The 13,036-nt window shown below is 32.1% G+C and overlaps 1 protein-coding gene across 1 annotated transcript in view; it reads right to left on the bottom strand.

Annotated features, from left to right (window-relative positions):
• The window catches only part of LOC129972850 (T-box transcription factor TBX20-like), a 77,997-nt gene that overhangs the window by 26,956 nt on the left and 38,005 nt on the right, over window positions 1-13,036 (bottom strand). The window contains exon 3 of the mRNA XM_056087148.1: window positions 10,620-10,876. Coding sequence (XP_055943123.1) covers window positions 10,620-10,876 — 257 coding nt within the window. The remainder of the gene's footprint in view (window positions 1-10,619; window positions 10,877-13,036) is intronic.

The following is a 13,036-nucleotide window of genomic DNA, read 5'->3' as shown; positions in this document are numbered from 1 at the left end:
TATAAAATATTTCTTTAAGCAAGCAAATAAATATCAGTAATACTGATTTTTTCACCCAATAATAAAAAGTCTGTGATCACCATTTAGATATATCGTTGGCTTGAAGAGTAGAGAAAGTGAGCCAACTGCTGGTCGCCAAGGCCCTCACGTGCCGAAGAGCTCGAGCGCTCCCCGAGGCGACGTTTTGTCAGGGCCGGCTGATAAATGGATCTTAAGTACGGCAAAGGTGTTGGCTACGGTGTTTAAAAATTAAACGGACTGCCCCCCTCCCTGCTGGCTGTCTATTTCTTCTTCTCGCTCACTCGGCTGTCCGACTTCGCTGCCGTCCATTCGATCTTAAACGGATCCTTAAAAAATTAGGATCTTCCTTCGGAGAAGAATGAAAAGTAGCGAAAATCGTGGTACGGGAAGATCGGGATATGAATAGTCATAAGGGCAGAAGTAAATTTTATCAATACAGGATGGCTTGAGTCTAAATATATTTATTCAGAATCCCGCAGACAAAAATTATTCATTAAGAAAACATAACGAGAGTGGCATGCTTTTTTGAATATGGGTATAGGATAAAGATTTAAAAAAAACGGACACAAAACAATACTTGTAGTCACAATATCACATATCAAATTTGATACATTTAAGTCATTGCCGTTTGAATTATTGCGTTTACATATTTCTGAAAGTACAGACCAACAAATGTCAACCACTCGTTGGATTTGGTGTAAAATTTGATAGGCAGTAGATGGTGAATCTGTGTGCCAAATTTTATCCATCTAGCTTTCTTCGTTTTCTAGTTTTCGTATTATATTCGAAAAGCCAGACAAACTGACTTCCTCTGAACAGATTTTGCTCAAAATTGGATACAAATCTACAAATTTGGTATAAAGACCGTATATTAAATTTTTGGCTGAAAGCGTTTTTCAGCTATTTTTGTCACAGATAGACGGACATACAGATAAAATGCTAGAAGTGTGCTTTTCGAATTCAAGGAAGTCTAAAACGTGGAAGATCATCAAAATCTCGAGTTCGAATTTTTTGATGGTTATAATACTTTCTCTGTATTTCATTTACGAAAAAAATAAAGAAGCTCTCTAAGAATAAAGGACACGATCGTTTTTAACCAAAGACTTTTTTTTTTATGCTTATGATCAATTAAAGTGACATTTTGAGCACTCATAGCAAGGTCTTTTGCATTCTTATACAGCGTATTCATTATCACAAGATGTCGATTCAATTGTGTTTCTACTACAGACTGTTCGCCTACCTTCTTCAATTGCTCATTTTTTAAGCAAAGTTATAGCTATTAATCATCTACAGACATTTCTGTACTAGATTAAATTTTGCTTGTAACCTATTTCTTGATTTCTTTTATATCTTCTTCCCTCGGCCTAAATGGACTTTTTGGTGACACAACGAGCACTCCCCAGAGCATTCTCCTTAATAATATTTCGCCGCCTCACTAAGTAGGCAAGCAATGCTATGAATTCAATGCAGTCGTAAATGAAGAAGCTTAAACTTCATACGATAGTTTGTTTACAGTTGATTGTTGCCATTCGATTATAAATAATAAGAGCGATTTATGTGCCAACGTATGTTAGGGTTTCATATTTATAGAGATAGGTAAATAGATTCTTAAAGAAGTTTCAGTTTTCACAATTCAGCGTCGACCAGCCTTTGTGGTATTCGCAATCACGAATGGCTAACAACTTCTTCCTCTTGTAAACCTGGGTGGCATCCAGATGCAATTTCCTTCGGTCCGTATCTGCGATTGTCTTATCATAATGCATTAATTCATGGCAGAAATAGGTTTGAACTATATTTTGATTTCGGTTACCTTATTACAAATATGAAAATTTGATTTCAAAATGTGACTTTAAAACTTTTAAATGAATAATTTACAATCAGAAAACAATACAAATGCTATTAAAATTATTAAATCTTATGCTTGCTGAATGGTTCAAGAAATTTAATTTTGTCTGACCACCATTCTGTTTTGAAGCTACATTGAAGTTATTTTAGGAGGGACCTCTTAATTTTTAGCAGTGGTGACCTGGTCGCATATCTGATTTGGCACTCCACATCAGACTTGGAAAGGAAAGTTTGAAACACGAGAAATTTAATGTGCGTCGAACCGTGTGCGTGATGAATCTCTAGTCTAATCGGATCGCAAATCTATAATCTGAAGCCTATATTCTGCTGCCACTCAAGCACATTGTAATTTATACCTGATTAATCCTCCCTAAAAGTTATATAATTTTAATATTGTCAACTGATTAACTACAATTACTGTCAAAAGATCAAAGTTTCTTTTGCATCTGGATATCTCTACTTATTTCAAACTATAGCTTTCTGACAGTCTGTGGAAGAAAAGGGGAGATGGTGATCTTTCGAACTGATAAAAATCGTTTGGTGACAATTTATTGCCCACTAGTCACTTTTAATCACCCCTTTGTTGAAGTCCAATAAATGAAACAAGGAAGGAGCAAATTTATTGGGTGAGCATAAAGGAAAAATGTGTCTGCAAACGATCCTTGTCTGACAGTTACCAAAGATTAGCAAAACGTATGTGAAGGGGGTGGACGTAACTTTCAGATGGGCTCGAAGATATCGAAATGAGGGTGACAATTTGTTGTCATAATTTGCTGAAATATGTTTATTGGAAAGACTAATGAGACAGAAATTGCGAAGAAAATATGTAGAAATTTGGTTTTAAATAACTTTAGATGGCATTCTATTCGTTTTATCTCTTTGTAATATCTTCTTTGCAGGAAATGGTGGATTTGGGATTTTTGTCCGTGGAAGATCTTTTCATTTCCGTTTTAAATTGGAAATTTACAAAATTTATGAAGGTCTTCAATGAGTGTGCAGTTTGGTTCTGTTTTGATTTCTACATCGCAATATTCTGTAAAGTACTTTTTAAAATATTTGTGAGATCTCATTAACAAATCAATGAAAGCTTAGAAATCGTTTTACTAATTTTGATACTCGTTTGATATATATTTATGAATTTTTACACCATAAAGTTCTTTATTTTTAAAACGCCAAACAGTATCTTACGCATCGTTGGTCTTTAATTTCAATACAAAAGAATTTCAAAAGCTTTCTAAGTAAGATTATTTTTTTATATCTAATATCTATGGATACTCTATTGAAAAATTATTTTTTAAAGAAACAGCATTAATTGAGGTATGATAAAAAATGACATCATTACCTGTATGCTTATTCAATGATATTAGAATTGTGAGTATAAAATCAAGGATTAATCAACTGTCACATTCTGCATTAATGTAGTCAGTGATTTACAATTTTATAACTGGTCTTATTAGATATCTATTTTGTGAAATGATGATAAAAATAAATTATTGAGATTCTCCAATAAATGAAAATGGGTTACTAATAGCCCTATTAAAAAGTTCTGTCTCACTGAATGAAACAGTTGTATGTATGATAAGATCAAATTTTTATTAGATATTATTTTTGTTGGACAATCAAGTTTTAGAAACATTCAAGTCGATGAATATGCTTACAAATAAAAAGCATAACAAGCCAATGCACCGATATGACAACCAATAAAATTTTTAGGCTAAATCACTTAAAGAACTTCTGCAATTCAATGAAATCACTTCTTGACGTTATAATCACAAGATGCATGACATTTAATATCCAACTCTGTGAAATATTATGCTAAACTGTGATATCAGATGTTTCGTCCTCCTGAAACACGTGTACTGAATTCCAAAATTAAATTGACGCAGTACTTAAGATAGATATCTCATGGATCACTCCATTTAAGTAGAATTTACCATTAGAAGTCTTTTTGTAAGAACTATCTCAATTGTAAACAGAATTTTCGCACTGAGCTATCTATAGAAATAAATTTTTCCTGAAATCACTGTCAACGGAGTTATGAATTTTTATATGTAACTTACTATCGTTTATTATTTTAGAGTTTGTTGAATTGCTTCTATAATTTCCTGCCCTAATTTCTTACAGACTTTCGATTTTCCAGTTTCAGTTTCAAGGGCTATACTGGAATACAAATATAAGTAATAATCGCATGAAACGAGTCGAGGAAGCCATGTCAATCTTATCTCATGTTTTAATGTGAGAATTTATATGAATCATTCATTCTATGGATTTGTATTTCACCACCCATCTCCAGAAATAAAAACAATTTTTAGATAGTAGTAACAAAATGAATATCAAATTTGTTAATAGCTGTCACGCAACATCAGAGCAATCAGGGACTATCAGTTTCACCCTTATTGCCGAGAAGTGACTGATCATTCATATTATAACCTTTCGGCGGGACTACTCTGAAGAATTGGCTGAGATGCAACCAGGGTTTATCCATCAGCAGGAAATAAAAAAACCCAAAGCAGAAACTGAAGCGCACACATGGCGAATGCTTACTCATGGTTTTTGAATTCCCAACTCCACACAAACTTCTGAGCATTTCTTTTTCTCTTGAAAAGAAACAAACAAACCTCGAGTGGAAGCAATCGTATGTCTTGCCAACCCCCTGGCACCCGCTGACAGTGACAAATGGAAATGAGGTTGCTAATCCTTTAGGAAGTGTCGGCGAGAAGTCTTCCTCCCCCCTCTCACCTACATCTGTCTGTAGGACCGTCAGGGACGAGTAATAATCAACATCGTCGCTTTCACACCACATTAGCTGTCTCTTCAGCATCGGGCACGAGATCCTTATCTCATGGGTGGTTTGGCAAGGCACCCAGAGGAATGGTGGAGAGATTGTCCAGAAGATCAGAATGGATGGTGAGAAGTTGGTAGCAAATCTCCTCCAAATACCATCCGTGTAGGATTTGAGCTCGAATGGACTCGGGATTCAAAGGGTAGAAAGCCGGTTGAGACTTGATCCGAATCAGTCATGGCACGCTGTTCAAAAGCGGTAAACTGGGTGGTGGGATGCGGGAGCAAATCCGTGCGGAATTCCTTCCGAGTTGGATTTGAAGAGCACTCAAAAGAGTAAAATGCCGGTTGAAGTAATGATGATATCACTTTTTACTTCTATGATCCTGATGTTAAACTTAAATTATTTGTAATTAATGCTTGTAGAAAGCTGTTCGTTTGTATTTCAGTGATTTTTGATTCACTAAGAAATTGCTTTTGACAATAGCATATACATAAATTGTCCCATAACAACGGCCATTAACACTCTTTTCAAAATACAAAGATGTTCCACCGTTAATGATTTGTCCCAATTTCTTCTGTTCCCCCTATCAGCAAACGGAATCAGTGTCAGATTAAGCACTATAGAGACCTACAGACAATATAATTATCGGGATCCTTTTTTCGACGCAATCAGAAGCGGATAAACCACTATAGGAACCTATAGGCAATACAATTATCGGAATCTCTTCTTCAACGCACTCAATCAGAGTTGAATTAAACACTATAGGGATCTATAGGTAATACGGTCTATAGGTCTCTTCTTTGATACACGCAATTAAAATTGGGTAAAGCTCTATAGGGACTTACAGGCAATACAATTCTTGCAGTCCTTCCTTCCTAGTTTCCTAAACGAGATATTTCCTGATTGATTTTAATGTAATGTCTATATAAGCAACTTTTAAGTGACAAATATTTTGACAAACTGAATTAAAAAAAGACATTTGATTGCAGGCTGTCTTCATAAGAGTTGATTTCATTATCTCACGTGAAAAGAAATACTTTTTAATTTTAATTTAGATATAATTTTGAATAAAACAATAACAAGCCCCACATTTTTAAGAAAATCTATATATTTCAAAGCAAATTTGACAGATATGTTGATTATGCGATTTAGTCAGTCAATGGAAAAGTTGAACTATATTGATTTGTAAACAAATTTGAAAACACAGGGGAAACAGTTCTTGCATTCAAAAACTGAACGAGAAATTCCCGTGCAGCAACAAGAAATAATAGATTTAAATAGTTTTTCGCCAATAAGTCGAAACTTCATAATGTAGAAACTTCACATTCATTCTTGTAGAAGCTTCATAATATTCATTATTCGTGTCATGGATGCTTTATTTACATGGATGCTACTAAAACTGATTTATCCTTTTTTAACTGCGTAAGATAATCGAAATTCTAACAAAGAAGTATCGGTAAGTATACGAAAAAGCTGAACTAAATTTTCTATATAATTACAAAGGATGCTTACCAGTGAAGAGATATTACTGGTCCTTTGTTCATTCGCTTTTAGATGTTTGAAAAAAAATTTCTAGTTTTAGAATATCTATTAGTCATCAAATCTTAAAGCATTTGGTCGCATCTTGAAATGCTGTTTCTGTAATGCGGAGATTACAGAGATAATTTAAGCGGATAATACACAGAAAACTAAGAAAGATAGTTTCACAGGTGAATGATATCATACGTGTTCCAAAGTGTTCAGCAACTATTGAATGAACTCCATAAAATTAAACAAGTTTCTCTCCATATATAATTTTGTCATTATCATAATTATTAACTCACAGAGAGGAAATCGAGCGGATTAGGCTTACTGTTAAACGCCATATTCTTGGTGTGAGAAAGAATCTAGAATGTAAGTGAGAAAAAAAATTAATTAAAGAATTACATTTATCCACAATGATGTCTCTGAGGATAATGCAGACATTTAAAGTCATTCTTAGATTATGTAGAAACTTCATATTCATTTTTGTAGAAGCTTCATAATATACATTATTCGTGTCATGGATGCTTTATTTCGAGCAATAATTTAGCTTCAAGTCGATGAGTTTCCTGCTCTCAGTTTAGTGGAATTAAAGCTTTTTTACTTTCTAGTAACGAAGTATTGAGAAAATAGTTTAAAATTATGAATATCCACGTTTTAGATTCCTGATTTCGAAAATGACTTTAAAATGACATTATGTCTATTTATCTGTCTATAATAAAGATAATTCGAAACGCTTTGAACGAGACAAATGTATACAGTCTTTACGCCAAACATGTAGATTTCTATCACATTTTGAGCGAAATATGTTCTGAGGAAGTCTATCTGTCCGACTGTTTGAATATAAATGAACACGATAACTAGAAAACGACGAGAAATAGATGAATAAAATTCAATACACAGGTTTAACATGTTTGTTATAGACACCCATCAAATTTTGAGCAAAACCCAACGATCAGTCCAAGGTATTGACCGTCTATCGGTCTTTACTTTCAATAAATATATAAACGCGATGATTCAAAAATGTACTGACTTAAATACATCAAATTTGGTATGTGATTTTGGAATTATAGTTAATGTGTCAAATTTTTGTTTCGATTTGTTAAATGTGTCTGAAACACAAATTCGATTTTTGGATACTATAAATAGCATGCTAGATATTAATAGGAAAAAAAACTTGTCAAGGATGACACGATAGATTCAATAAAAATGCTAAATTCACGAAAAAGGTTAATATTTCGTAACTACTGTACGCCACTGTTATGCAAGGCACTCTCTGGGATTAAGTCTTTATCAGAGAGTATGCGAGAAAGTTTGGGGGAGACCACACTCGATGTTTATTATTGGGCAAACAGCAACGTAGTGGTCTGGATCGCCACTGTCCCCAGAAACGGAACGAAAATTAAAGCATTTGTTGAATCTTTGGAGGTGGACTACAAAAGGACCATGATCTGTGATCAGTTGACTCAATTTGAGTTAAAAAGAGCTTGGGAGCAAGGGATGCGAAAAGAAAAGTCCGACGTCCCGTCTCCAAAAGATTTCATCTATCTTGTCAAATTTCAAGGAAATACTTTTTACGATTTTTTAGGCATAATTTCGGATCATAGAAAATAGCAATTTGAGATTTAAATTAAATTTTGTACAAAAACATAAATAAATTTATAATGCATTGTCATATTAAGGCTATTTATCAGAGTGAGTTGATACAACGTATAAATTTACTCAGGCCGTCAAACTAAGTTGTCATTGGTTATAGTAAAATAATACTTATAGACATAGGGAATTACAACTTTTTTACTCTCAAACGCCAATTCTACTTTACGAAAGGGGAGGAGGAATATCCTGAACCGCATTTCATCAAAGAATTTTGTCGAAACATCAAAAATGGAAGGTCATAAATATATAAGGAGGCAGCCAGTAAAAAAAATAAATAAATAAAAATAATAATTTCTATAAAAAAGGGTTATTCTACAAATTATAATGAAATGCTTTGATGTAAAGCAACGTTTTATCGATTTCTCTTTAAAAGCATTAAAGACGTGAAAGTAAACTAATTGCATGGAAATTTTCACAACCGCAATAATGTTTTGAGTGACTGTAGTGGGGGATCGCAGTCCACATTCATAAAGTTGCTGCCACTGAAACCAAAAAGGGAAATAAAATTTTTCAGGTTTTACGAGGTCATAATCGGTATTTTCTAAGAGGGAAAAAACTGCTTTCCCACAAAACAAAGGGGATCTTTTGAAAGCGAAACTAAAAGCCGGAGGACTACTCTTTTGCGACTGCTCTTTTTCTTACCGTAGTGAAAGGTATTTCGAAATGATAAAAAATGGATTTTGCGATTTATGATTTGCATGAGAAATCATTTTGAGTAACGTCCTTTTTCTTCCTCTTTGAACTACGGATATTATAAATAGAAATATAGGTGTTCGAACTGAACAGAATTTAAAATATTAAACATGAAATTCTACACCACACCGTCTGAAGGCATTCGGATAAATTCTGTTTGACTGGAACACTACGTCAGCACAAGCGGGAATTATGGTTGTGTCCTAAAGGCTATCACCGGCCATGATATAATGTACCGTTTAATAAACATGGCATCGTGATAATAATAATAATTAAAAAAAAAACTCTTATTCTTGCTATGTGCATTAGAAGAAAGAAAGAAATTCTGTTTTTGTTGTAACATCTTAGGAGTTTTATTCCAATATTAAGATTGGAAGAATAAGACTCCAAATAGTTTGCCATAGGTCATTAGAGTTTTAATTTTTCAAATTCCACAATATGATATTTCATGTTTTATTGTTCCCAAACATATATTGTTGAAAACAGTTAAAGAATGTCAGTGAAATATTTATTGAATTCACAGGGAACTTTTATATTATTTTATGCCCTTGTAACATGTAGACTTTAAATAAAACATTAAAAATGCGCACATCACTCATAAGAAGTTTTTTTTTAATTTATTATTATTTTCTAATTTTATAAATGAAAAATTTTAATATTTAAAAACAAAGGTTTAGTTTGAGCATTGTATGATATAGAAAAAAAACAAGACATGTACAACTTGGAGGCGTTGGCATGAACTAAAAGGCGTATCCGCGAAAGTAAAAAAACTCATCCGTTTCATCCAATGAAAATTCATAAGCTTTATGTTATTTTTAGTTGCAAAAAGAGATTAACGACTCCTTTCTAAAGGAATTAATTATTTTTTGTTTCTGTAACAAATTGTCCATTGTTTATGGGTATAGAAAAGCTTAAAAGAGCAGAGAACTGTCTTTTAGAATGCAAATATATAAGAAAAAAAATTGTTCCGGCAGTTTTGAGAATACTTTTTATTAAAGTTTGGAGCGCAGACATGAACAGAATAAGGGACAAAAAAATTTTAAATACATATATATTTAGTTGATAAGAACTAAACTATATATTAACTCTAATATATAATATATATTAGTTGTCAAGAATTTTCAGTTTTATCTCTAGAAAATTATAAAGAAACTTTGGAAGCTTCTTGCAATCTCACAATGAATGATAAAATTTGAATTGTTGTGGTTGAAAAACATTGAAGAATTCATTCAATCATTTTTTATTGTATTTAAAAGTAATTATTTAAAGAAAAAAAATACTCATTATAATTTGAAATGCAAATATAAATCAATGTTCTGAAATAATAAAATATTTAGATCCAAAAAAATGAAATAACGTTTATTATAATTATTTTTGTTTATTTTAAGAAAATATTCGTTAGAGTAACATCGATTTCGAATAAGAAGCAAAATACAATGCTTCCATTAATAATATAAGCATTAGAAAAGTATTTCTAATCAAACAAAAATTCTTTAAAGGATTGAATTTAAGACTTCGTGCACATCTGCAAATGTTGTTGAATAAAATGATATGCCAAATGACATCCATCAAGATTTTTTGAGAGAATACTTTTGAACTTAAAAATAAATGTCATTTATATGGAAATTGTTTAGAAGTACTTTAGTATCAGATTCACGATTATTAATGAAATGACATACTCTTTTCATTTTATGATATACCACTTCCTCTTGCCAGGCTTATTTGCGCAACCACTGACCACAAATAAAAAGAAACTAAAGCATTTACAAATTATTCCAATATCATTTATATATAGCATATCAAACGAAAATGAGTTAATGTAGTCTTGCACTTTTAAAATGACACCTCTTTAAGAGGTAAATGGTAGATATCCATATTTGTGCAATATAAATTTTATAACGGCGATAGATTGCGTGCTTTTTCTTGTGACATAAATGACATTTTAAAACAACAAAAAGAAATTAAATTGTTTTTCCTCTTTTTTTTTTTATCAGCAACATACTGATTTAAAATAAACCATTTAAAATTTGGCAATATAAACATCCTGAGGTTAAATTTCATTCACTTTTTTCCTATCAAATATACTTTGAGCACCCACCTGCCCGTTTTGGTGATGATCATTTCTGTGCCCAACTCGTTGAACTTCTCCCAGAGGTCCTTGTTCTCGAGAACGCAGTCTACCCTGAGGAGGTCCTGGCAGTTGCAGCGTCCTTTCAGAGTGTCTGCGTAAGGGTTGGCGGAGGAAGCCGACCCTTCGGAAGACGAGCGCCGAGCCTTCTGCGTCCCGGAGCCGCCAGCCTTCTTCGGTCGGGGACTCTTTTCCTCGGATGGGGCTTCTTCGTTCACATCGCTACCCTGGAAGAAGAAAGTGCGGAATAAATTGAACCATAAAACCGTTTTTTCTTCAAAAATAGAAGAAAAAGTTTTTAAAAACATACATTTATAAAAAGATTTTTAAAAAATTCTTTTTTTTAATTTTTATTATTTTCTGTTTAGTCATATACATTTTATAATACAGACTTTAATAGATTTTAACCCTTTGGACTCGAATGGTGCCTCTCTGGAACCATTTAAGACGGTGCATCATTTCGAAGCTTTGTTTATTTCCTTTTCAGTTTTGATTGTTAAAAACGCCTACAGAATGGTAAAAAGACATAGATTAATTTTTTGGGGAAATTCAATTTAAAACAATTATATTTATTTTTTGGAGAAATAAACAAGCCTTTGTAATGAGCGAAGAATTATGCATCGAATTACTTTTCCGAGTGCTAAGAGTTAATATAAATCTATAACTTTTGTAGAATTTTGAAATCAACTTTTTCCTCAAATTCTTTACAAAAAACCGTAACTGGTATGAAATCATTTAAATTAACACATAATAAAGTTCTGGGAATATTAGGATAATATATTGTCATTCGGAACATACAAGTGTATGCAAAATTTCAAAATTCTATTTCATTAGGAAGTAAATGGTAAAGGATTGCAGAATTCCATATTTACAAGGATCGAAATAAGTTACTTTTATTTAACCCGTGTAAAGAAATCAAATTGAGATTTTTGATAATAATTTTATCAATTTTTTGAGCCTGGAAAACTAAAGGACTTTTTTTAAAATAAATTTCATTAATTAAGTAAAAAATGAAGTCCTTCGCCTGACTTCTAAGTAAAAAATATACTATGCATTTAATATAAGTAATTTCTGACTAATATTTTCTTGCACTGTTCTGTTTGCTCTGTGACTACCTCTTGCGATATGCGTGTAAAATTAAACCGCCACGACATATCTTTGATAAAATTGATTCTATTGCTTTCGCCTTGATTGGAATGTTTCTTAGCTCAATAAAATACTTCTGTGGAATTTTTCCACTTTGTTTCAAAGCAATGCTATCCATCTCCTATTCACAGCTTGTAACTTAAGGGTTCCCAATTTGTGGTATGTGGGCCTTTGGGAATATGCGAAAGCAATAAGCTCAATTCATGCAAAGAATATTCTTTTTTTACATTGAAAATAAATATTCCAATAAGTTTAACGCAGTTCCAAACGTGATATTATATCTATTTTCATTGAATGCCATTTTATAAAATTTAGTAACATGGCTGAAACTCAAAGGTCGCATTAAAATGTCTTACTATTTGAATGACCGATAATCGTGACGAATAACTGTTAACTTTCTTTATAAGTTAATGCGAAATAATTTTGTTGTTCTTTTTCTTTGTTTCAGAACTGAACAAATAAAAATTAGAATAAGATATACAATCTTTCTTTCTCTCTGTATGTATATAATTGAATACTTATGTATTTATTTTCTTTAATCATAAAAAATGTAACACCAATCTTAGCATCTAGAAGGAGTAACTACGCTATTGAAAACTTCCTGTATCATTTAAAGAAGGAAGGGGGGGGGAATTCAGTGATTTTGATTATGATTTCAAATTATGTTATACAAATTATTTTAACACCATCTTAAGATTAAGAAAATTAGTTTTTCAGTAACATCATTGTCACTTTCATAGAATTCGAATTTTCGTAAATTTTTCTTATTTTTATTTTAACTCGAAAGTTAAAATAAAAATGTGAAAATGTGAATGAATTAATTTTATGTTCTTCTTGCTTTCAGAATAACGCTAAATAAATGTCAAGCACAATCTCTCTCAGTTGATGATATCGGAAATTCCATGCGTCACTCAGTTGTAAATTGCATATTCTAAGATGTGAACTCCAACAAACCAGTCTATTATACATACAAAGTACGCCAAGAAATGGTAAAACTAAAATTTATCTATGCGAATGTTCTAGAATAATGATTAGCTAGGCATCATTAATAATGATTTAGAGTTTTGAAAACTCTTAAGAGGTCAAATATTATGCGGCGAAAGATATTTATTTTTCTCCTTCTTTCACTCGTAAAGAATTGAAAAACACTGGTGGATTCACGGATAATCATTAATAAATCCTACATATATTATTAAGTTAATTTGATTCTTTTGACTTGTTAACTAATTTAAACTCTTCAC

This window comes from Argiope bruennichi, chromosome 6 (assembly GCF_947563725.1).
Source record: "Argiope bruennichi chromosome 6, qqArgBrue1.1, whole genome shotgun sequence".
Classification (NCBI taxonomy): domain Eukaryota; kingdom Metazoa; phylum Arthropoda; class Arachnida; order Araneae; family Araneidae; genus Argiope; species Argiope bruennichi.
Note: the sequence above shows the minus strand (reverse complement) of the source record. Positions and strands in the feature narration are given on the sequence as shown.